At 39.7% G+C, this 26,691-nt stretch overlaps 2 protein-coding genes across 2 annotated transcripts; one reads left to right on the plus strand and one right to left on the minus strand.

Moving 5' to 3' along the window:
- Nucleotides 1-1,220: 1,220 nt before the first annotated feature.
- On the minus strand, nucleotides 1,221-17,940 carry LOC115821831 (carcinoembryonic antigen-related cell adhesion molecule 6-like). The gene is made up of 6 exons (XM_030785618.1): nucleotides 17,830-17,940; nucleotides 8,781-9,054; nucleotides 5,293-5,568; nucleotides 4,582-4,807; nucleotides 1,626-1,747; nucleotides 1,221-1,282 (listed from the first exon to the last, which is right to left on the minus strand). Exons 1-6 carry the CDS (start codon nucleotides 17,938-17,940, stop codon nucleotides 1,221-1,223), a joined length of 1,071 nt encoding a protein of 356 aa, XP_030641478.1.
- Nucleotides 17,941-19,016: 1,076 nt separating this feature from the next.
- Nucleotides 19,017-25,985, plus strand: LOC115821832 (interferon-induced very large GTPase 1-like). Its single transcript, XM_030785619.1, has 3 exons — nucleotides 19,017-19,414; nucleotides 19,797-19,871; nucleotides 20,963-25,985. Exons 1-3 carry the CDS (start codon nucleotides 19,017-19,019, stop codon nucleotides 25,983-25,985), a joined length of 5,496 nt encoding a protein of 1,831 aa, XP_030641479.1.
- The last annotated feature ends 706 nt before the right edge of the window (nucleotides 25,986-26,691 follow it).

Consider the following 26,691-nt stretch of genomic DNA (forward strand, 5'->3'; position numbering starts at 1 on the left):
AATGAAAATAAAAATCAAGAGAAAAGCTTTTGACATCTTCTTCAGTTTTAGTTAAATCATGAAATGTCATTTCACTCATTCCTGGATGAAGAGTTTTTGAGTTAGTTTGACTGTTACTGTCTGTTATAATTGCTGACAGACTGACATATTATCTGAATTTTTATTGTTGTCATAGTAACTGATATCCTACTGTCATTACATAAACTGAAATCTAATCATCTGAAAAAGGAAAATTTTGAGGAGAGAGAGACGTTACAGACAAACTCTGGCTGAACAAGACTAATGAAGTAACACAGTCATGAATGACCATGGAAATGACAAATATAAACACAGGAGAGATTCACGCTCAGATAAGAGTCACACAGGAAAAATAAAGACAAAAATAAAATGACAGAGTTTTCTCTGGTCAAACAGTCAGTGAGAAATTCTCCTGTCTGAATGTCCCTTTCTCTGCTTTTAACTTTATCTCCCCAAAAACCATGTGTTTAGTTCCCCACAGAACAGAGGCCTGTGTTCAGTTCCCAACAGAACAGAGGCCTGTGTCCAGTTCCCCACAGAACAGTGACCTGTGTTCAGTTCCCCACAGAACAGAGACCTGTGTTCAGTTCCCCACAGAACAGAGGCCTGTGTTCAGTTCTGTGTTCAGTTCAACACAGAACACACACCTGTGTTCAGTTCCTCACATAACAGATGCCTGTGTTTGGTTCCTTACAGACCGGAGACCTGTGTTCAGTTCCATCTGAAACTAGGAGACATGGTCATAAAACTGTGTTTAGACCTTAGAACCCTGTGTGTGTGTGTGTGTGTGTGTGTGTGTGTGTGTGTGTGTGTGTGAGAGATTGTGTGACGTGTATATGTGTGTGTGGCGTGTGTGTGAGATTGTGTGGCGTGTGTATGTGTGTGTGGCGTGTATATATCTGTGTGGCATGTGCATGTGCGTGTGTGTGTGTGGCGTGAATATGTGTGTGTGCGTGTGTGTGAGAGATTGTGTAGCGTGAATATGTGTGTGTGTGTGTGTGTGTGTGGTGTGTGTGTGCCCACTTGCTACAGTCTGTATGCATGTGAATCTGTTGTAAATAGTGTGTATAGTGTGTATGGTGATGAGAACTTTGATTTTTAACTAAATTCTATTTTGTTGTAATACGTAGTGTTAGACGGCCAAACATAAGCGGTGGCTACAAACAGGAAGTAGTTGGTATTTTTAACAAGCAGTTCAGAGTTCAGTTCTTCTCACTGTCATCAATGTCTATGTTAATTCTTGTCATAAAATTTGATGCATCACCTGTGAAGACAGGTCACCTGTTTCATATTTCACACTGTCCACAGAACAACTAACTCACAACCCAGGAACACCACAGGTAAAAACTCTTCACACCTCCAACGCTTTCATCCAATCAGAGCCAGCAGTCAGTTCTCCACCTGTGTATAAATGACTTCTGATACTTCAAGGGCAGATGTGACACCTATTTCATAAGAAATATTAAAATATAAATCAGCTGAAAAGTTCATTAATGTACAAAAATAAATTCCCATGACAACAAGTTCCATGACAACCCTGAGTTTGATCAGAACTGTGAGAAACTGAGGTGTCCATGAAAGGGCGGAGCTAGAGTGACATCACTGACCTAAGATGAGCTGTAGAGCTCTCTGATTGGCTGCAGAGTTGAGTTTGACCTCTGAGTACACTGAGGTGTCTCCTCCCAAGATTCCAAGCTCCACCTGCTTCCTATTGGCCTCCTGGAAATGTCTGACATCAGGCAGAGAGAGAGAGAGAGTGAGAGAGAGAGAGAGAGAGAGAGAGAGAGAGATTATGTATAACTCACTAACACACGTGGACGTACAAACACACACAGTGTCAAAAGGCTGGTCTGTGTCCTTTTTAAGGTTTGTCAATGATTAATTTACTATGTCACAAAAAGCAAAAGAGGTGAATTCTTGATTTTAAAAAGAACATTCTGGTAAAGTTAGACCATGATAACACATTGTCCATCTCATTACAGCTCTCCGAATGTGACATTTACAGCTGTTCTAACATCTGTGAAGTCTCACAAAGACTCTTACTGTCTCATACTGTCCAGCTGACCCACAACCTCTGGACTCACTGAAGTTTCCATACAGAATAAACAGGTTAGTGAAACTCTGGACTCACAGAGGTTTCCATACAGAATAAACAGGTTAGTGAAACTCTGGACTCACAGAGGTTTCCATACAGAATAAACAGGTTAGTGAGACTCTGGACTCACAGAGGTTTCCATACAGAATAAACAGGTTAGTGAAACTCTGGCCTCACTGAGGCTTTCATATAGGATAAACAGGTTAGTGAAAAAATGCCATCTGTTTACACACTGTTCTGGAACATCTGAACACGTCAGACACCTCTGACAAAATGTTATTCACAAACTAAAATCTTTAATAATATGATCTGTTTCATAGTGTTACTGACACTTAGAGATCTGGACAGTGCAGGTCCATCTGTAAAGACTGACTGGATTTTCTCACAGTCAGACCAACACCACACTGAAATGTTCATCTTAACTCTTCAGACATACAGAGAAACAAACCCCATCAGTGAACTGTTCCTATTCTTTGCCTGCCTGTCTACTGGCACATCCAGTATAACACAATTAAGAGGATCTGCTTACAAACTTTATATAAAATGCAAATACTGTAAAAAAAAAAAAAGTCAATAGAATGCTACAAATAAACACTGTATAGCTTAGGCTTTACTATGAACTACAGTACACAACAGCACTAACCACTGAGCTAGTATAACAGTATGGCAAACACAGTGGTAATCTGCTTATGTTACACAGCATCACAAAGTGTATGAGGCCACTAAATATGCACCCACACACAGCTAAGTAACATAGAAGAACCGTGCTGCTTACAAGCAAAGCTATTCCAGGCTACACAAACACATTGGAAAAGATTCATAAGACAGAACTAAACAATGCCTTCTAGTGTAAATGCTGGTGACAAAATGGCTGACCAAAGTGTGATTTCACAAGTCATGTGCCTGAGCTCCACCAATGAGAAAGAGGCTATTTCTTAAAGTGACCTCACTCAAAGCAACTTTCTTTACTGCACCAAGAAATGACTGGTAGGTGGCGCTAAAACACAAAATGATTCAGATGACAGCTCCCAGTGTCAGTGTTCCTGATGACACCACAGCGATGTGACTGATCTTTTACAGTGATGAGAACTGCACACATTCCAGGAGTCACACCTCAGTCAATACTGATGGTGAATTAGTGAAAATAGTGAATCAATACAAATTCCTCAGGTTACAGAGCAACCTGTTTAAATTCTAAACCGTCCTGGGCCCAGTCTGCAATAAAAAACAGTTTAAACCTTCAACAGGTCAAACAGTCCACTATGAAAACCAGTTTAGATTCTAAACAGGATAAACAGTCTGCAATAAACCTCCAAAAGTGCCTCCATGTTGTCCTGCTATAGAACTGTGTAAGTCCACAGACACTGGTGACTTTGTACCTCAGAACCAGAGACAGTCCTGACTGGTGTCCTCATTGTGCAGTATGATAACTCCACAAAGAACAAGACCTTACAGTGTGGGATGATTGACTGAACATCACATAAGATCACATAAGATCTCATTTACTACCAATTAATCTGATCTACACCATCCACTGTTAGAACAAAGTAAATACTATATCACTGTATGGAGTCTGACTGCTGCTTCCTCCTGAGACAAAACGACACCAGCCCACCACCTCATAGACCTAAGGAGTAACACTATGGCCCAACATCTCATAGACCTAAGAGAGTAACACTATCACCCAACATCTCATAGACTTAAGGAGTAACACTATGGCCCACCATCTCATAGACCTAAGGAGTAATGCTATGGTCCACCATCTCATAGACCTAAGGAGTAACACTATGGCCCACCATCTCATAGACCTAAGGAGTAATGCTATGGTCCACCATCTCATAGACCTAAGGAATAACACTATGACCCACCATCTCATAGACCTAAGGAGTAACACTATGGCCCAACATCTCATAGACCTAAGGAGTAACGTTTCTCTAGCTGGCATGGGGTTGTGACCAGGGACCAGAAGTAGAAAGCAATGGGTCATTACCAAACTGGAGTGAAAAGGGAACAAGAAAAAGGAATATTATTTCTCTGATTCCAGTATTGACTTTTAACTGGATTCACATCTCTTTCCCTAAGTTGATCTGTGACTTTGTAACAAACAGAGAATTTCAGACTGCTCTCTCTTCTAAATATGTTCTACTTTAAAAAACATCGTAAAAAAAATTCATAATGATCTCACACAAAATAAAAGATCACTCACCCAATTCTATTTTTCATAAAGCAGAACACCAAACCTACAGCTACTGTCACTGATACAGTAATTCCCCCAATGATGATTACACTGACAGCTTCTCCATGGAGAGACTCTCTCACTGCAGACAAACAGGACGTTTATCACTTTAGTACTGAACTCTGTCAACACAAAAATCACTGTATAACAATGTTAAAGTACATTAACAGAGCTGTGTGTGTGAACTCACAGTGAAACTTTACCTTTAACTGTTAAATGATGGTGAACTGACATTGTGAGTGAGGTGATGCTGTTCCAGGCTGTGCAGCTGTAATTCCCACTGTGTGTGGAGTCAATCTTCTCTATGGAATATGAGGCTGTAGTTTCTCCTGTTTCTCTTCCATTCAACATCCAGATGAAGGAGGCATGAGGTGTGGATTCAGCAGAGCACGTCAGAGTCACCTTTGACCCCACCTCCACCTCATTCTGTCCACTGATGGAAACGTTCTCTGGTCCATCTGAAACACAGAGGCATCATGGGATGGTGTTAATCTGTTAATATCTCTACTGTCTCTGTAACTCTATTTATTTTCTATTCTCTCTATTGCTCTATTCATTCTATTGTCTCTGATATTCTATTCATTTCTATAGTGTCTGTGTCACAGCCTGCACCTCATATTTGGACTTTTAGTTTGATATGTCTTTGTGCTCCTGTTCCTTGTGTGTTTCCACCCCTCACCTGATCCTGTTTGTTGCATTTATTTACCTCGTTCCTGCCTTGTTATTGTCATCCAATCAATGTTTAGTTTTCCTCTAGTATTTAAGCCCTTGTGTTTCACCTGTTCTTTGTCAATCGCTGTTTGTGTTTTGTATGCACACTGTTTCGCTGCACCTTTTTGTTATTGGATTGCACCTGTATTTTGATCTTCTTTTGTAAAGAAGATAATTTTTGTCACTACAACCGGTGTCTTGCGCTTGTAAAGTGAATGTGTGTGACACTCACAGTTGACAGTCATTGTGTAGGTTGCAGTGTCAGAGCTGACAGGGTTACTGAGTCTACACTGGTATTCTCCACTGTCTGATCTCCTCACTGGACTGATGGACACTGATCTCAGATCAGCAGAGAAGATGATGTTGTTTCTAGGAGACAGAGGTTGACCATCCTTCATCCATTCTGTGGTGATGATGGAGCCAGTTCCCTCACAGGTTAAAACAGCAGAACTTTGATCTTCTATTAGGGGTTGTGCTGGACCAGTGAGGGAAACTCCAGATATTATCTCTGTGAAAAAGGAGGGTGATTTTATTTTGTAACTAGGCTTAAATATCACTGGAAATCTTTGTTCTATAGAATACCATTGTGTCAGTGTATAGTCTATAGAGAATCATTATGTCAGTGTATAGTCTATAGAGAAACACTGTGTCAGTGTGTAATCTATAGAGAAACATTATGTCAGTGTGTAATGTATAGTGTATGGAGAAACATTATGTCAGTGTATAGTCTATAGAGAAACATTATGTCAGTGTATAGTCTATAGAGAAACATTATGTCAGTGTATAGTCTATAGAGAATCATTATGTCAGTGTATAGTCTATAGAGAAACACTGTGTCAGGGTGTAATCTATAGAGAAACATTATGTCAGTGTATAGTCTATAGAGAAACATTATGTCAGTGTGTAGTGTATAGAGAAACATTATGTCAGTGTATAGTCTATAGAGAAACATTATGTCAGTGTATAGTCTATAGAGAAACATTATGTCAGTGTATAATCTATGGAGAAACACTGTGTCAGTGTATAGTCTAGAGAGAAACATTATGTCAGTGTATAGTCTATAGAGAAACATTATGTCAGTGTATAGTCTATAGAGAATCATTATGTCAGTGTATAGTCTATAGAGAAACACTGTGTCAGGGTGTAATCTATAGAGAAACATTATGTCAGTGTATAGTCTATAGAGAAACATTATGTCAGTGTGTAGTGTATAGAGAAACATTATGTCAGTGTATAGTCTATAGAGAAACATTATGTCAGTGTATAGTCTATAGAGAAACATTATGTCAGTGTGTAGTGTATAGAGAAACATTGTGACAGTGTATAATCTATAGAGAAACATTATGTCAGTGTATAATCTATGGAGAAACACTGTGTCAGTGTATAGTCTATAGAGAAACATTATGTCAGTGTTTAGTCTATAGAGAAACATTGTCTCAGTGTATAGTCTATAGAGAATCATTATGTCAGTGTATAGTCTATAGAGAAACATTGTGTCAGTGTATAGACTATAGAAAACATTGTGTCAGTGTATAGTCTATAGAGAAACATTATGTCAGTGTATAGTCTATAGAGAAACATTGTGTCAGTGTATAGTCTATAGAGAAACATTATGTCAGTGTATAGTCTATAGAGAAACATTGTGTCAGTGTTTAGTCTATAGAGAAACATTATGTCAGTGTATAGTCTATAGAGAAACACTGTGTCAGTGTATAGTCTACAGAGAAACATTATGTCAGTGTATAGTCTATAGAGAAACACTGTGTCAGTGTATAGTCTATAGAGAAACACTGTGTCAGTGTGTAATGTATAGAGAAACATTATGTCAGTGTGTAGTGTTTTCTTTAGCTCTGATCTGCATAATAGATGATTTATGTAAGTGTAATAGATGAGTTGTATAAGTGCCTTCTGTCTCAGTGTGTGATTCTGGGTTTAAAGTAGATACTGAAGCTGGCATCTACTGCCACATCCTATCATGTAATGTTTATGTTTTTCAGGTTTGTTCATGTTTGTTTACATGAAAATTAGAAAACTTTGTCTGAGATGTTTTTCATTTTAAATTGTTGATGTATTTTTATTCCTATCATGTACTGATCAGTCATTTGCCTTAAAGGAAACAAAAGTTAACATTTGAAAACAGGTGTCTAGGTTTCTAATATCCACTACACAAGCTGTACAAATTCATTTTCCACTTTATTATAAACACCTACATTTGACCCACATTCACTGGCCACTCTATGAAATATATCAACCATACCTACCACCCTAACCTCCCTCATACCTACCACCCTAACCTCCCTCATACCTACTTACCTAACCTCCCTCATACCTACCACCCTAACCTCCATCATACCTACCACCCTAAACTACCTCAAACCTACTTACCTAACCTCCCTCATACCTACTACCCCAACCTCCCTCATACCTACCACCCTAACCTCCCTCATACCTACCACCCTAACCTCCCTCATACCTACCATCCTAACCTCCCTCATACCTACCACCCTAGCTTCACTCATACCTACCACCCTAACCTCCCTCATACCTACCACCCTGACCTCCCTCATACCTACTTACCTAACCTCCCTCATACCTACCACCCTAACCTCCCTCATACCTACTTACCTAACCTCCCTCATACCTACCACCCTAACCTCCCTCATACCTACCACCCTAACCTCCCTCATACCTACCATCCTAACCTCCCTCATACCTACCACCCTAACTTCACTCATACCTTCCACCCTAACCTCCCTCATACCTACCACCCTGACCTCCCTCATACCTACTTACCTAACCTCCCTCATACCTACCACCCTAACCTACCTCATACCTACTTACCTAACCTCCCTCATACTACCACCCTAACCTCCCTCATACCTACCACCCTAACCTCCCTCATACCTACCATCCTAACCTCCCTCATACCTACCACCCTAACTTCACTCATACCTTCCACCCTAACCTCCCTCATACCTACCACCCTAACCTCCCTCATACCTACCACCCTAACCTCCCTCATACCTACCACCCTAACCTCCCTCATACCTACCACCCTAACCTCACTCATACTTATCACCCTAACCTCCCTCATACCTACCACCCTAACCTCACTCATACCTACTTACCTAACCTCCCTCATATTTTGTTCCTGCTGGGCTGAGAGTGATCCAGCCAACAGAACCAGACCACTGATGAAGATCTAGAGAATGGATAACACACACTGTACCCGACAACAGATGGGCCATGGTCTCTAACTGTACACTAATAAGGTGTCTCCAGAACATATGTGTTTGTAAGAACGTGGCCAGTGAGTGTTTGTGTTGTCAGACAGAGGAGTGAAAACACTGTATGAAATGATTAATTAAGACTCATTTTATCCTGTGCCGTTTCAAACTTCTAATGAAACTGCTACAACCACTGAAAGATAATTCACATAAAACTACCCCAAGGAGATCAAAACCTGGCCCTTAAATCCAGATTTGGTCCTGCTTTTTCATATCACTGGTAATTAACTGAATCATCTCTGTTCCTGATTCATCACCCTGTCCTTACCCCTGACCACATGAAAGGAGGTTTGTTCAGTGTGAGTTCAGTGATTCAGACTTACATAATAATAATCTTCAGATATCTGTTTTTGACAAATTAGTCGGGCCCTAAAGGGTAATAATAAAAACAGGAAGGAGGATGTGACCAGTGTGATGATGAAGTGATTCTTACCAATCAACTCTAGTGTAGTTTTGTCTGTCAGCTCTGAATCATTAACAGTTTTGGTTATGGTCACTGTGTATTCTCCACTGTCACTCACAGTCACATTCAGTAACTCTAATGAACCAGTGTGTGGGTCCAGTCTGACTCTGTCACGGTAAACAGGGTTTATAAGGATGCCATCAGCGTCAGATGTAATAACAGGTTTTCCATTAAATGTCCAGCTAATGTCTTTCAGTGGTTTATCAGAAGTTCTGATGGTGGTGTTTGATCCAAACACTTTCTCCTAGTGCTCCATACAAAGGTCCAGGAGACAACACCACATCACCACCCAAACACACACCTGAGGAGAGAACACCACATCACTACACAAACACACACCTGAGGAGACAACACCACATCACTACACAAACACACACCTGAGGAGACAACACCACATCACCACTCTTGTAATTGTGATGCAGTTTGTCAAATTGATAGACTGACACAGATAAACAATTTCTTTTCATCTTAGCACAGGAGATTAAATCATAGTTTTGGTTTTTTATCTGTGATATCTTCTCTTCTTGACTGGTTAGCCTACTGTCTATAATGTCTATACTATCTAACACTATATCTTATTATTAATAACATTTTTATTGATTGTTGTTAATAAAAAGGAATCTGTGAATCCTCACTAAATTTCACTATTTTTATAATGATATTATTATATTTATATTCAGTGGTGCCGTTAGGTCCGATCATTCGGGGCTGAATATTTTCCTCCTGAAAAAGGAGGTGTTTATAGAAAAACTACAGACAGACTGTGTAACAGAGCGGATCATGACTTACAGTGTCTGAAGGAGGGGGGAGTAATCAAACGCTACACAGTAAACACAGTGAAGTCAGAAGAGGTGCCCACCCAGACAAAACGCTCTGGTTTTCTTAGCTTCTTAGCCCGGGACTTAGCCCCTGATCATTTCAATAGCTAGAAATGCCCCTGTTTGTATTTCTATTTTGACGATGTTTGTGACCGGTCATCACAGATTCTGTATGGTCCTACAGGTTAAGTGTTGTGTTTGTTCTTTTTACTGATGTATTTAGAGACAAATATAGTATATATTTGATGTATATAGAGACAAAATCATAACATCTTTACTGGTTATGAACTACAACCATGGGACTCTGACCACATAATCCAGATTATATATGAGAGGTGCAGTGATGGTAGGAAGAGAATCAATTCTATCAAAACCAGTCATGTAGAAATAAATAATCAATACTTTTCTTTTAAAAATGTAAATGCCCTCAGACGTATTTGAATAATCTTTAAAGAGAACAGAAATATCCGTACAGTTCGTGTCATAATGAGACACACTGATGATTCTTTTTTCACTGTGAAGGAGTTATGAAGTGTTCTGGTGAATGACAGAGGAATTTTTAGTTGGTAAAAATAAAAACATAAAAAAGAAACCGTGAAGCACCTCAGAATTTAAACAAATAAATAAATAAATGTCTCTATATTGGCAAACTCTTTTTTATTTTCTTACTTTTTTCACAGTCAGAGTACATGACAGAGACATAATCTGTATATATAGAAATTTAATTATAAAAATTAAAATATACAGAAACAATGTTATATTTAAAGTTTACATACTCACTGCCATGCGTGTGTGTGTGGGTGTAATTTTAATTTTTATAGTGAAATTTGTGACAGTTTGCGATAACTGGTTTAAAACCAATATCTTAAATATCAGTAAAACACTGAGTAAAACCAATGGAGAGGTGATGTGATGGTAAAAAGCAATCAATTCTATTAAATCAATCATGTAGAATCAAAAAATAATCAATATCAGAATTGAGTGGAACAGAATCAGAATTTTAAAGGAATTCTCTAGAATTTTCCTCTTTTACTGAAGCAGACTGTACACTATCACAACTTCACTTCTGGTTTAAATAGATGAAGAAGAGAAAGAAGAAATGTATTGAAATGTCATTAAAAAAATGCTCAGCTTTTGTTGAAAATGCGTTTTATGTCAGCGTTTAATACTGTTCTATTTGACTGTATACAATTCACAATTTCAAAACACTTAATACACCGTCACTAACACACACATGACAGACAAAAGCCCAGAGTTCACCTCTAAACTACATCATTGGTTTGAAAACAGATCATTTCATTAACACAGAGATTTTATCTTACAGGGTTCACATCACCCCTCAGAAAACACAATCAGCAGCACCATCAAATTACTCTACTGCCTCAGGTTTATATGGAGACTGTTTGATGTGAAATACGCATCCTCTCAAAGGGGATACACATGTATATAGTAAGACATGCTCAAATGATCACAGACAAGTCTAATTCACCAGTCACTCATATGATAAAATATAAAGCAGAGTGCAGTAAATACTGTGTGTTGATTCTTACCATGAAGATAAAGTGAAGAGATGAAATAGCTGAACATGTTCAGATCCATTGTGAGCTGGAGTAGAGGTGTGATTGTTACTGTAGTTATAACAGACTGTGTTGTGTTCTTACTCTACCTGACTCACACTGCTCTACTGACACTCACACAGTCGTTAGAGAACCTCCCCTACACATTTTAACTCACACTGCTCTACTGACACACACAGTCATTAGAGAACCTCCCCTACACATTTAACCTGACACTGCTCTACTGACACACACAGTCATCAGAGAACCTCCCCTACACATTTAACTCACACTGCTCTACTGAACACACACAGTCATTAGAGAACCTCCCCTACACATTTTAACCTCACACTGCTCTACTGACACACACAGTCATTAGAGAACCTCCCCTACACATTTAACTCGACACTGCTCTACTGACACACACAGTCATTAGAGAACCTCCCCTACACATTTAACTCACACTGCTCTACTGACACACACAGTCATTAGAGAACCTCCCCTACACATTTAACCTCACACTGCTCTACTGACACACACAGTCATTAGAGAACCTCCCCTACACATTTAACTCACACTGCTCTACTGACACACACAGTCATTAGAGAACCTCCCCTACACATTTAACCTCACACTGCTCTACTGACACACACAGTCATTAGAGAACCTCCCCTACACATTTAAACTCACACTGCTCTACTGACACACACAGTCATTAGAGAACCTCCCCTACACATTTAACCTCACACTGCTCTACTGACACACACAGTCATTAGAGAACCTCCCCTACACATTTAACTCACACTGCTCTACTGACACACACAGTCATTAGAGAACCTCCCCTACACATTTAACTCACACTGCTCTACTGACACACACAGTCATTAGAGAACCTCCCCTACACATTTAACTCACACTGCTCTACTGACACACACAGTCATTAGAGAACCTCCCCTACACATTTAACTCACACTGCTCTACTGACACACACAGTCATTAGAGAACCTCCCCTACACATTTAACTCACACTGCTCTACTGACACACACAGTCATTAGAGAACCTCCCCTACACATTTAACCTCACACTGCTCTACTGACACACACAGTCATTAGAGAACCTCCCCTACACATTTTAATGCCTAATATCAGGGTTTTAGTCTGTTACAGGCTGACATTTCTATAATGCTGATGTTTGTGTTTCAGATGAAAATCACATCTTCACACCTGTAACTGACAGTAAACTATATATTTACATATTTCAAGTATTTTAAGACACTATGCAACAGTTTAAGACACTAATATAGATAATCAGGTCAGATCATTATTCAGGTCTGGATTTTACTGCCCCTGTGTGGCTGAGTGAACTGTCATTTCACCAAAGAGAGAGTTTTTTTTATGTGTTTCAGAGTAGTAACACTGAATGGGACAAACACATGCACATTTTCTTAAACTCATCTTTCCCAGATTAACTGATGCAAAGGCATTAACATCAAGCGGAAGAAACAACAGGCCATGACGTTTGGAATATTTCCACTAACTCTTAAAATGACAGAGACCATCTGCTTTCAGAGACTTTCACATGAATGTGCTCGTCCTCTGTACCCAGTGGGTCTCCTACGGGAGCATTTGTGTGACCAAAGATCGTTCAATTTTGTCATGCCAGATTTAAGAAACAATCAAACATTATTGCAAATTTACCGCATAAACAGAATGAACCTTATCCATTCGTAAATGACCGTGCGTTCACAAGAATTGTGAATAAACTTTATTGACACTTCCATATATGACCCTATTTTACATTTTAATAAAACGATGTCCTAGACATATGTATTGGTGCGTTTTCTCCGTTTATTCCGTAACGGCACAGAAACACACATTACACCAACAGTTTTTCTGTGTCTGTTCTCTCCCCCTCCCAGGCCTCTTCTTCTACACGTCGCTGTCCCAGCCTAGACCGCGCTTCATCCTTTTACCTCTATTGCCACCTAGTGCTCAACACATGCAACAGCATGAATAATAACACAAAAAAACCTCTACAAAATCCTGGAGGGGACACAGAAAGTGCGAGTATGGGGGGTGCCACATAAACAACATGTTTGCTGACCATTTATGAACGTATTAAGCTTGGTGATTTAAAGAACGTGTTGAACTTGTTGTAGAACTTGTCAGGGAATTTCTTATTTTCATTCTTTTTCTTTCAACAGGGTCTTATTTTGTCTGATGCATTCTTTTAAACTATCATTTCTCTTGAATTACTTTTCTCTACTATACAATTCCCTTTTCTTACTGGAAAACACGCAACCACAAACCACGGAAATGCAGACACAACAGTAAACAAACACAAAGCGTGAAGGGACACACTAGCAACTAGTTTAATTACCTTAAATATTTAAGGTTTCTGTCACTCTTTTTTTTTTTTAACTCAGTTTTGTCATGCACTCAGAGAAATCCAGATAAACATATAAACCGACCCAATTCTAAAGACTTTGTTAATATTAATATATCCCTACCATACGTTTGGTTTCATTACTGGGCCAACCAAATCCAGACGAGAAAAGCTGCATTGCATTTATGTTTATTCATACAAACCAAAAGTACCATCTTCAAAAGAAAAAATTCTATGGGTTTTGTCAGTGTTCTGTTGTTCTGCAGTTAAAAAGTAACAGGGGTGTCCAGTCCTGATTAAGATTTTAACATACAGTACAGTCAAACTGCGATTCTTATCACATTTGCCCCACTCATTACCTTATTCCCCTAAAGCATTGCTGGGTGATATCACACTACATCACTTGACGGACTCCAGTCCCCATGGTATATTTACAATGAGGCCTATACTTGCCATCCAACTCAGAATGTACAGAGACAAACACAACAGCATCCAAAGTGCACACAAATAATGATGACTCAGCAGATGCCTGTATACAGTATGCAAGCATATAAAGATGAAGCAGAGATTAAGTTCGTCTAAGTCCTCTGTCCGCCTTTTATAATAAGTGACAGCTCTGTTACCTCAGAGTTTTATAATGAAACGTTCAGTTCTTCCGGGAAATCATGCCACTTCACTGAAGCTTATGTAAAGAACGAACAATCACGCCATGGAGCTGTTACCATATTTGGTCAGTACTGTCCAAATGAAACTGAAAGTGAGAGAGCGTTTCCTTATTTCAGTTCCGGGCGGCATAACTAAGAGTCAGTTTGCCTGGAAGGTGGGCAACAGAGAAGGAGGTGCTGCTTGCACTTCCGACATTTAATCTTTTTTCACGAACTAGCCGCAGTCTTATGCAGGGTGTGGCTAATGTTACCATGTTTGACGAGTGTTGTCAAAAGGACTCTCACGGGATGAGATGTCTGGGTTTCCTTATTTGATTCCTCACCTGCTTTTTCCTGAAAAGAGGACAAGTAAAAAGTGAGTAAAAATGTAATTATTCTGATTGAAGAACCATGACTAAAACAGACAGCACTTTATCATTGCTTTAGCGTATTTCCTCTTTATATCCTGATTTCCCGTTTCGTATCGGAAAACATAAAAATGTTTACCTCTGAGGGAAAGAAAACAAATAGATTTTTTAAAAAAAGTATATATTTTTGATCATAAAATTAAAGAAATTTATAACGGATTTGAATTTTTTTTTTTAACTAGAAACCATGAGAACATCTTAACAGCTTGACCTGCTGGTCACCGCTATGATGTTTATATGTTTCTCTTAAACCTGTTAGACACTATCGAACCACAAACGACTCACGTCAAAGCTTCACAGGTTTAAGTATATTGACATATTACTGCTTTAAGTACGCCTAACTGACCATAGTTTGGCAAGATTACAATATTGATCGAGTACATGATTTGGTTCTTGTCTTCCCTATTTGATTACTGTATTTTTTTTTATTTTAATCACAAATTATGAGCGAAGATTTTGTATGTGAGTTGGGCATGTTCATCCTATGACATGTCTGGAAATGGTAACGCGCCGTCAAGACGGCTCTCGTTCTGTGAGGTCTTCCTTAAATGGAATTTTTTTGTACATTTATTCACACTATTTTATGCAACAATCCTATTTAACGCTATAATATATTATAACGCTACATTTTTTGAACGTCATGATCACTTACAATAGACAGACTTTGATCGACATCACATCTACGATGGGTATGCATTTTATAGCCAAAAATTATTCAGCAGAGTCAGCGGACTTCCATTTGACGCTAAAGTTAGGTTTTATCAATGTCAGAGGCGTCGCTTGTTGGCAACCTGATCAGTGATCTTAGCCTTGGCTTGATGGGTATGTGTGAAACTTGGTTAAAGCCAGACGTTTTTCTCCCTTTAAATGAAGCTTCACCCCCTAACTCTTCCTTCTCCTATGCTGCAAGGGCAGCAAAGAAAGATGAGGGTGTAGCACTAATCTATAATACTAAATTTACTCCTAACACCCTTAGTTTACCTAATTTTGCCTCCTTTGAGTTGCTCTCCGTGAGGCAATCCTGCACCACCTGGTCTTTTCTCATAGCAGTGCTGTGTCATCCCCTGGGGCCCTGCAGTCCATTTCTAGATGAGTTCTCTGCAGTTATCTGGATTACTCTAACTAGAGTGGATAAAATCCTGACACTGGGGGACTTTAAGATCCACATCAATAACAGTTCTGATTCTCTTTATAAAGCTTTTACAGCTTTTTTACGGACAGCGTAAATTCTACCCTGCGTAGTGTACTCAATATAGTAGCACCATTAACTATAAAAAAAATATGTACGTATGTAAAGCCCTTTGAGACTCTAAATAGTGATATTGAGCTCTAAATAAACCTATTATTATTATGATTATTATTATTATTGTTGTTGTTGTTATTATTAAACATAATAAGAGATGGTTAAAGAATGAATGCTTATATGAAAAGAGGTGTGTTTTCTTTATCAGCAAAATTGGGCTGGTCATTTTTGACAGGAAACACAACACATGCCAAATTCTAAATTTGTAAAAAAAAAAAAAAAAAAAGAGAATTCCTCTATATTAAACCAGGTGGTACAATTTCATCTAAAAGAGGCCTATAAACTATACATGTACAGAGATGTGTATAACTTTTGATAATTATGAGGAACAAAGTTGTCAAAGGGTCCTAATCAAAATCAGATCATCAGTCTATGTCCAGTGAAGCTTTAGTCAGTTTTGACCGGAAACACAACAAATGTTGCTACATTGTGAAATTGTAATTTTTGGACGTTTTTAGGAAGCACAGTTGCTTAAACTTAAGCGTACGCCTGTCACCGATGATCACTCAAATTACACTGTAACTGAGCACAATATGAGAGGTATAACATTTACTACGGTTGGGACAGCTGAAGAATCGGTTTTCACACATTAGCAGTAATTTAGTCTTCCATTCCCATGGTAACCAATGCTTTCTCTCCTTGTCTCCCTTGGGTTAGGGCTGGACTGTTTCAACACTGCCATTTTCCTCGGAAGGACGCAACACACCTAATCCCTTGCCATCGGCGGAGGTACATTTTAGTGGCTGTTGAGTCAAGTTGAATGATTTATCAGCACAAAACCTGATCTGATCTGAAATGTACCGATCTGAACATTTGCACAGATAGAAAATGGCTAATGTTGGGAATAACAGAGAGGAGGGGGAAAAAAGCAAAGATAACTAATACTAGAACCGTCAAGACTTCACCTTACCTTGATCTGCTGCAAATGGTCAATTTTACCACAATATCTAATAGACTTGATACTGATACAAAGTGTAAACTATCACCAATAATAATGCACTGGTATTGTCCTCACTGGAAAGTTAGTTCCAGCAGTTCAGGGATCAGAACAGAAAACCCACAGAGAATACAAGACATAAATGAACAGAGCGACCATATCACCAAAATTAGCACATTTAAGACAAGGGGAGTTATCCATTTTACAAATCAATGGCTAGCAGGACAAATCTTCTTTAATTTGGGCAGTCCCGCAAAGGGAAAGTGATAGCGCCACCCTGAAGGCAGCAGTTAAAAACATCATGTGCTCCAGTCAGCTGTCCAGCTGCCGTGATGAAATGTGCTTTCCTTTGAACAGCTTGTTCATGAAAGTTTGTCAGATTTACAAGGCTTGAGCTGGTGATCTAAGATGCAGTATCAGCGATTGAAACCAGTTTGTTTTTACTATTTCTAGAGAGCAAGGAAAAGAAATGCACATTTTACAGTATGAAAGTGTTACACTCCTGAAAAGTGGAGAAATATAGTGTTTAAAGAAAGCTCACAAAACACCGTGCTGCTTCGTCAGGTTGCCAGTTGTAATGATATGGAAAAGCAACTAGCTCGCAGCAGCACATCCCCCCAATCAACAGGCAGCGCCCTCTACTGGTTACCCCAAAAAAACATATCTGAAACAATTTGAAATCTCATGGAGGGCCTTACCCATAGGTGTATTGTCCCTCCCCCCCCAGGCTAACTGGGTATACCCTGAGGCTCATAGTCACCATATACCACAAAAGCAGAGCTTTAGGAAAGAATTCATCATTGGAATGAGAGTAAAACTGGTTCCTGATTGCACTGGTAATAATAAATAATAGGTAATAATAATGTCATTTGGGAGGGAACGCAAAAACGGCCCCCGATCCACGTGTTGAGTAGTCCTGGCCTAGAGGCTGCAGGAGCACATTGTACATATGTCCCATTGTTCCCCACTATCAACACTTTCTCTCCTTGCAGGAATCCCACCGTGTCTGCCTGGGGATAGAGCTCCTTACTGGGGTCATTCTCCTTGGACAAATGCATCACTCATGATCCTTCACCATCTGTGAAGGTAAATCATGTGACTGTTGACTCCTGTTTAATGATTAACCAGCACACAACCTCCATATGTGGCAAATGATCTGAGCATGGCTGAGCAGCTGAAAAGTGCAAATGTTGGGAACAATAAAGTGAATAAAAATTAAAAGGTTATTAATAAAGTTCAGTAAGAAAATATTAACAGAAGATTGTGACAAATAAGAGTTAAACATGACAGAATGGCCAAGGAAGGGCAGTTCAGGAATTAAAGCTTGCTCTGCAGAAACTGCATGTATAATAAATACGTAATAGTGTAGTTTCTGCCAATGTCTCTGTGTTAAGCTAAGCATCGTGCTAAGCATTATTCACTGAGCATAACTGAGCATTAATGTGGTCACCTGTGCTGTTGTTGGAACCATCTATATATGTCATCAAGATTGTTCACAAAACAACAACAACAACAATAACAACAACAAAGCTCTCCGCTCAACTGTGGGCTAAGGGTAACAAGATAGTACAGTTATAAAACTTAATTGTTATATTACATCATAAATTAGTAAAAACTGCTGGAAACATTTTATGTGACTACTGTTCAAATGATGGTAATGTATGAATTTGCTCACTAATACAGTCATGGGGCCTGTTTTTGAATACGATTAAAATAATGGCAACATTCAGAAGTATAAAGTGATGACTTGAGGGATGAAAAAGGATTGTTTCAAGCTGAAAGTAAATTAAATGAAAATAAAATTGTATAATATACTTACACCTTGTATTTGAAAGCATAAATTTAATTACAACTAAATTTCATTTCTATCAATTTATTTTTGTTCCCCCAGGAAATATGAAACACAGAAGAAAATCATTGTGGAAGACACATTGAAGACACTGTTCATTTTATTTCTTTTGAAATTCAGACCTTTAGACACATGTGGTACTGTATATTTGAGGTGAAACAATGTTAGGAAATTATGGAATAACACCTTGACAACATCTGCAGTTAGGAAATGAAGAATAACGTGTGACCAATCAGACATCTTTGAGAAGATAAAAGAATACTTTAAAAGTGTTAGCAGGCCAGAATGGAGTCATTCAAAGAAAATGTAGCGCGGGTTAAGGAAAATCTAATGGAGCTTGAGAATTTGTTTAAGGAGGGTAAAGATCGAAATGATGCTAAAGTAAAAGACATGGAAGACAAGATCCGCATTGCTTTCAATGTCCCGAGGGAAAGCTGGATGAACACCGGTCAAACTCTGAAGGATGTCATAGAAATCTTGCATAAACAGCTGGACATTGTACAGAGTTCAACACTCTCATCCGAGATGATTTCAGATAAGGATGTTCTGAAGAATGCATCTGGGGGTCTGGCTTTGGAAGGGGTTTACAAAACCAGGAATCCTGAAGACTTCCTGGTGAAAAGAGATCAGCTCATTGAGATTCCAGATTCATTTTCACTTACTGGCCCAAAGCAAAATACCAGGTACGAGCAGAAAGAATTTTCATCCCAAAAATCTGAAACAGTTTTCCACAAAGTCATGGAGAAACTAGGCTATAGCTTTAGCTGCTCATTGAACATTGGATTCAAAGGCTTCAGCTTTGGCTTTGGAGTGGAGAAAAGTCAATTTAGCGAGACAGAGGAAACAAGTTCAAATTCACGAGAAGAGTCCTTCATCCTCCACACAAAGTACAACTACATCCCCCTTGCATCTGGATTTTTTCAGCGAGATAAACTCAAGCTTTCCACTGGGGCTGTTAATGCCCTTAAAGAAATTGAGAAGGTCATTTTGCATTCGAATGACCGCAAAACACAAACCAACAAAGTGAGACGTTTTTATGAGAGATTTGGGTCCCATGTTAACCAGGGCCCTCTACACTTCGGTGGAGTTTTCTGGTGGAGAGCTTCTGCCTCAGGCTTCAGAAGTAAAGATCTGTCAGAGGTAAAAAAGTTGACTTCTGAATCTCTAAAAGTTTACTCTTGTGCTGGATTTGGATTTGGTGCGCTATCTATCTCAGGCAAAGCAACAAAATCCTCCACACAGCTGAGAGGATCTTTCACTGGGAAACACAGAGAGGACCTGATGAGTCAAGTGCAGCTGTCAGTCAGTAAAACTGGTGGTCCTGCTGAGATTGATGATCACTGGCTGTGGAAATCCCATCTTGTTGCTAATAACAGAACCTGGAGTGTTATTGACAGAGGAACAACCCTGATTCCTGTCTGGGAAATAGTGATGGCTTCTCACAGAGGTGATTTCAAAGACGTGTCCAATTTAGGCAGAATATTGATGGAAGCATACGCAGATATCACTAAAGAAACTGTGGAAGAGGTGTGGGGAGAGAACATTCTTTCTGAAGTGGAAAAAGCAAAAACTCTGATTCAGTCAGTAAAGGGGTGGAGTGCCTCTGACTGTGAATCCTACTTGACACAGTTGTTGGACTTCAAAACCAGGCTCTATGAGAAAACAGGATCCCACAAAACCTGGTTTCTGGAATGTCTCTCAAATGAGATACTTCACAAGTACCTGTTTGAAGTGGTTACAGTTAACAGCAGATCCCCAGCTGTAGACTTGAGAATTTTGATGCGCTCTCTATTGGAACCTGATCTTTATGAACTGGGGAACTTCCCAAACAGAAAGACAATTGTGAATTGGGCCTACCACACTGAAGAAGACTTCCATGGACAAGATTCGGTGTCTGAATTCTCAGACCTAGACAGAATCTTACAATGTGTCAAAAAGGAATTGGAGGACAGCAGACACGCCTTCAGTTCTTCTGAACAGGATCGCAGTGCAAAAAAAAAAGCTACAAACACTGTAACCCTCTCACTGAATTCATTTTGTAATTCCTTGGCAGAAAATGATCAAAAGGAAGCTGAACTGCTGATACTATCCATAATCACCGTCGTAGGATACCGCAGAGAATATAAGACATTTAATCATGTTCTGGATATGAATGAAATCATATTCTTACAGTCTGAACTGCAGAAAGCATTTAGCATATACTCCTCTCTAAAAGAACAGTGTTCCATTAGGGCTCAGGCCTACCTGTTGCAGACAGCTTTGACTGTTTCCACTGACAAAGACATCACGATTTCACCCAAAGAAAAGGGAGAAAGATTGCAGCTCATACAAACACAACTGAAGAACAATCTTTCAACTCACATTGAATCAGTGATTGAGAAAAGCCATGATGATTGGGAGTCCCTGGAGAGGGCATTACATTCCATCATTACCGGCACCCAGATGAGTGATGGAAGTGCAACAGTCGAGGTGGCTGTCTCTCAGTTGGAAAATATACTAGTGAAGCAAGTGGCACCTTTAACTGAGGTTCAGACAACCGATGAGCAGAATACACCAGTGAATAACAAAAGTGAAAAAACTAGTAGCTTTATGGATTTGCTTCTGAAGTTGGGCCTCCAAGACTCCTACCCCAAAAAGATGATAAAATCTAATGTTCTTCTCATAGACAAATTATCTCTGAGTATAAAAGAGCCCAAAACAGAGAAAGACTTGAGCTCCCTTTATCTCTACAAACTCATGACATTGGACTACAGAGCCAGGTATCTGTTTGTAAAACCTGAGGCAACTAACATGGATTTTGGGGAGGATGGTGCAAATGCTGAAGATGATGATGATGATGACTTCTTTGATTTTGTTGATAAATCAGACACGGTGGTGAGAGTCAAACAGGCGCAAATTCACCCAATGGATGTGCACATGGCCATTTTCCACTGCTCCAATGATTTCCTGCGACAGTACATTTTTACGAAACTCTCTGCTTGTCAGTTTAGCCTACCCTTCTTGGTACCTAACCCCTGTACAGATGAAGTGGAATTCCCTCTCTGGGCACTCCGACACATCAGGAAATCATGGCATAGCAAAAAACAAACTGCATCTAGCGGCTGTGGGAAGTACTACAACAGACAAATGTTCAACACACCAGTGCCAGTTGTTTCCTTCATTAGATTGGGAGTTTCTGATTCCAACTCCAAGTCCCAGATATTGGATGGTGTCATTAGCGAACAGAAGCACAGTGTGTTCTTCCACCGTCATTGCAAAGGCAGCACTCCAGACAGCCTGCTCATGAATGGAGTTGTGGAGATTGCATGGTACTGTCCTGGAGGGAAGGAAGACGACGTATTTGATGACTGTGTGGCCTTTCTGAACCTTCATGGTGACGCAGCAAAACACCCAAAACAACTCGAGTTTCTTCAAGCAGTAAGTACAGTCAATGTGCTTCTACTTTCAGAGCACCCTCTGAGTGAAACCGCCAAAGAGGTCTCCCAGAAACTGTCCAAGTCCTCTGTCCCCTTGATCTGCTTGTTCTCAGCTAAGGATAATATTCAGCCATCAAAAAACCCCACAAAGGTGAGGCTAGCTGCAAAGAACAGGAATCAGGCTAAATTTACAGAGGAACTGATTTCAAGCATCAAACAGTGCATCAGTAAATATAAGCAGACTGCAACAATTGAAAAGTGCTGTGAAGAGGCAAGGAAACTACAGTTCATAGTCGACGAGGATAAGCCATCATGCAAGGATGGGTACAAAAAGGCCCAGACATTAATGTGCCTTCTGAAAGATGTGAAGGATGTATCCACCCTGAAGCAGAGGATTTTACCACTGCAAGGTCAATTGTGGCATGAGTGGTGCAACAAGAACAAAGAGCAGTATCGACTGCAAGTCAGAGAAAAGGAAAGTATCGAACAGCAGCAGAGTACAATCTCAGCTCAGATGACCAAAATCCGTAAGGAACAACTTCGTGAAGCCACTCCTCTCAATGACTTCATGAGATCATTCCTGGAATGCTTGACAACGCCTGCTCAGTTTGAAGACACACATCTGTACATGCTGCAGTGGCTTAGGATCCTCCTAGATGATCTCACCACTGATGAGCTTGCATTGCTTGAAGAGGACTATAACTCAACTTGGAGAAAAATGAAAAATGTATCCAAAGATAAAGAAAAAGCATTTCTTGTACAATCTCTGCAAACCAAGCTGGACAGAATAACAGACAAAATGGCCGCTACTACAGTTGGACTTCAGCATATTATGAGAGAGGTCAGTCAACTCTATGAGGCCATTCAGATGTGCACACAAGCCAAGAAAAACACTAAACAATACGCCACACTTCCAAAAATAGGGGTGACAATGCTGCTCTCTGGGTATCCGCTTGAAATAATGGATGGGGATGCTGCCCATGTCCCTTTAACATGGATTAAGGCTGTCCTGGATGAGCTCATCAAAACCCTTGGAGACAAAAAGGTGTTTGTTCTGTCCATTTTGGGGCTTCAAAGCTCTGGGAAATCCACACTGCTGAACACCATGTTCGGTCTTCAGTTTGCTGTGAGCGCTGGGAGATGTACCCGCGGAGCCTTCATGCAGCTTGTAAAAGTGGAGTCCAGCATTAGAAATGACCTCGGATACGACTTTGTCCTCATTGTGGACACGGAGGGACTCAGATCTCCAGAGCTCAGTACAAAGATATCGCTGAGCCATGACAACGAGCTCGCCACTTTCATCATCGGACTTGGCGACGCAACAGTCATCAATATCATGGGGGAGAACCCTTCTGAGATGCACGACATTCTTCAGATTTGCGTGCAGGCCTTCTTGAGAATGAAACAGGTTAAAATCACACCTAGTTGCATTTTTGTGCACCAGAATGTTGCAGAATCATCAGCTGGAGATAAAAACATTGAGGGGAGGAGACGTCTCCTGGAGAGACTGGATGAAATGGCTCAACTGGCAGCAAAAGAGGAGAATGTTGATGGTGTCACTTGCTTCAGTGATGTCATACACTTTGACATTGAAACACAAGTTTTTTACTTCAAAAATCTTCTACAGGGAGACCCTCCCATGGCCCCACCTAATCCCTCATATAGCCAGAATGTTCAAGAACTGAAGATCAAGCTCCTAACAGCTGCATCATGGCAGGAGAAATGTAAATTTTCCTCACTGTCAGAATTCAAATATAGAGTTTCTGACCTTTGGACTGCACTGCTGCAGGAGAACTTTGTGTTCAGCTTCAAAAACACAGTTGAAATGATGGTGTACAGCTCTTTGGAAAGTAAGTATGGAGAGTGGTCATGGCACCTGAGGAAATTTTCCCTGAGCCTTCAGACTAAACTGGAGAATCAGATCGCTAGCAACTTAATTCAGAATGTGACTTTTGCAGATCTGATGAAAAAGTATGACAAAGTCTATGAACCTCTCAAGACTGAGATAGAGAAGTATTTCAAAGAAGACAAAAACAAAGAGACCCTCATAAAGTGGAAGACAAATATTGACAAGCGTTTTGAAAGCCTGAAGAGTGAGCTCATTGATGGGACTCTGAAAAAATGTAAGGAATTACTCACCTCCAAGCAAAACAGGTCAGAGCTGGACAAGAGGAAAACCCAATACACAAATGAGCTGACTCAGCAGAGCAAACGTCTAGCATCTAAACTTAAAACACAGCAACTGACAGATAAGCAGGTGACGAAGAAGTTTGATGATCTCTGGAGTAACTGGACAGCTGAGGTGTTGAAATCACAACCCCCTGAGGAGCCACTGAATGTGAAAGCTGTAGTGGAATCAGTCCTCCTAAGCCAGTTCCGTAAACAACCAGGCATCCAAGACAAAATTAAAAAAGGATTGTTTAAGTTTGATCCAAAAAAACACATTCAGCAAAATGTCTTTCAAAGGACATTGGATTGGATGCGTGGCAGAGGACATGATGTAGAGGTTCTCAAAAATGATATTATTCATGCAGTCAACAAATACATCACTGCCAAAGAAAATGACAAGAAGGACTTTGATCAGAACTTCATTTATGAAATTTTATCAAATATTGAAAAGGACATTCTTGCATTTGAGGACAAACCAGATGCTCATAAATTCACCAAAGAATTCAGGGTGGACTTGTCGGTCTATCTTTGTCTCAAAAATGTTTCAAGATTTCAGAGGATGCATGAGGAATTCAAGACTGCAAATGATCCACTAACATATCTGCAAAGTCAAAGAGACAAATATTTCCAATCTTTCAAAAACTACTGCAAAGGAGCCAGCTCTGTGAAAATATTTGTTGATTTTCTGTGTGACCACATCACACCAGAGGTTCTGAAGGCAGCAAATGAGAAACTCAGTCAGCAGATAGCAGATGAGTTGAAGCTCAACAACCAAGCTCTCAGTGGCAACCGATCAAATCTTGAAAATCATATACTAAAACATCTGGCAACTCAGGAGGACTTCAGCATGTATGAGGAGTATATTGATTACCCAAAGAGATACTTTGAAAGATTTATCCAGGAAAAGGTAGATGAATTTTGTTGTGATACCAAAAAGCTGGGCACAATCCATCAGGAGAGCCTGGAGACCATGAAAAATCAGTTATTAACAGCAAGCACAGATGTAACTACAGAAGTGGATGAAAAGGCAGGCAATGCAAGCATGTGGCTTGACTTGTTCTGTAGAAATGTGGGGCATCTCATTACAATAATGAGAAATGAATTGCATTGCATTGAAAATGAAGACATCAAAGACTGGCAGTTCTTTAAAGAAATGATGGCCAAATCCCTGGAAGAGATGGTTAAGGACAAAAAGATGGATGTGGAGGCATTGAGAGAGAAACCTACCAAAATTCTTTTTCAGCAGGTCGAGGGATGTTGGGCCCAGTGTCCTTTCTGCAAAGCCATCTGCACAAACACCATCCCCAACCATGATAAAAGACACAGCGTTAGGTTTCATCGCTGTGAGGCTCTGGCTGGCTACCATTATCATAACACAGACCATTTTTCTGTAGATTTTTGTACCACATCAGTTAACAGTGATGCAAAATTCTTTGCTCGTAAGAAGGATAAATGGATCCCCTTCAAGACATACAGGGATGCTGGAGACCCATACGATACATGGAGCATTACTGCAGATGGCAGTGAGCAGCGCTACTGGAAATGGTTCATCTGTAAGTTTCAGTCAGAATGGGAGCAAAAGTATGGATATAAATTCAAAGACCGTGGAAATATCCCGGATGAATGGAACAGTTTCACGAGAGAATCTGCTTTGGAAGAGTTGCAATAGCAGTTTCATCGAGTATGGATGAGAACACATGCAATTTGTTCATCCACCATCGTAAATTAGATAACTGTGTCAAACTTCGGTCATTTCAAAGTGAGGATTCTTCAGTGCTTGAACTCTAATAATATATGATTACGTATACTATGAATAATGCTACGAGAGCGATATGCTACTATTGTCAGTAAAACTTCCAAATGCATTTCAACTGACTGAAAATTGTTTCTTCATAGTTGTTGTTGATCAGTTCTTGTGTGTAAAATATCCTGTACTAATGCATATTCTTGAAATCAAATAATTAAGCTTGTTTCTGAACTCCATCCATTAATTTCAAGTTTTACTTATTCACCGATTTGTTTTAAAACCTTACTGATTTAGAGTCACTTGAAATTGTCACCATAGTGACTATCTGTATCTGCCCCTTATCTGAATGAAAGAATATTCTTTTCTTCAGATTTGACTTAAAGTCTTTAAGCTACATAATGCTCTTGTTTTTGGCTGGTTTTTCAACATTTCCCTCTTTAAGGTGTAGGGGCAGAAATTGTGCCACAGTCAGCGATACCCATTTTCATACTGTATCATGCACATTATCTTACTCTGTGTAGGCTAGCAGTTAACAAGAACCTTTTGTCTGTTAAGTTTATGATTCTCTCTCGCTTATCTACTGAGGGGCTTAGTGACAGGCCCTAGGAACAGGCCCAAGCTTCCCAGG

The sequence above is a fragment of the Chanos chanos genome, chromosome 9 (assembly GCF_902362185.1).
Source record: "Chanos chanos chromosome 9, fChaCha1.1, whole genome shotgun sequence".
NCBI classification, from domain to species: Eukaryota; Metazoa; Chordata; class Actinopteri; order Gonorynchiformes; family Chanidae; genus Chanos; species Chanos chanos.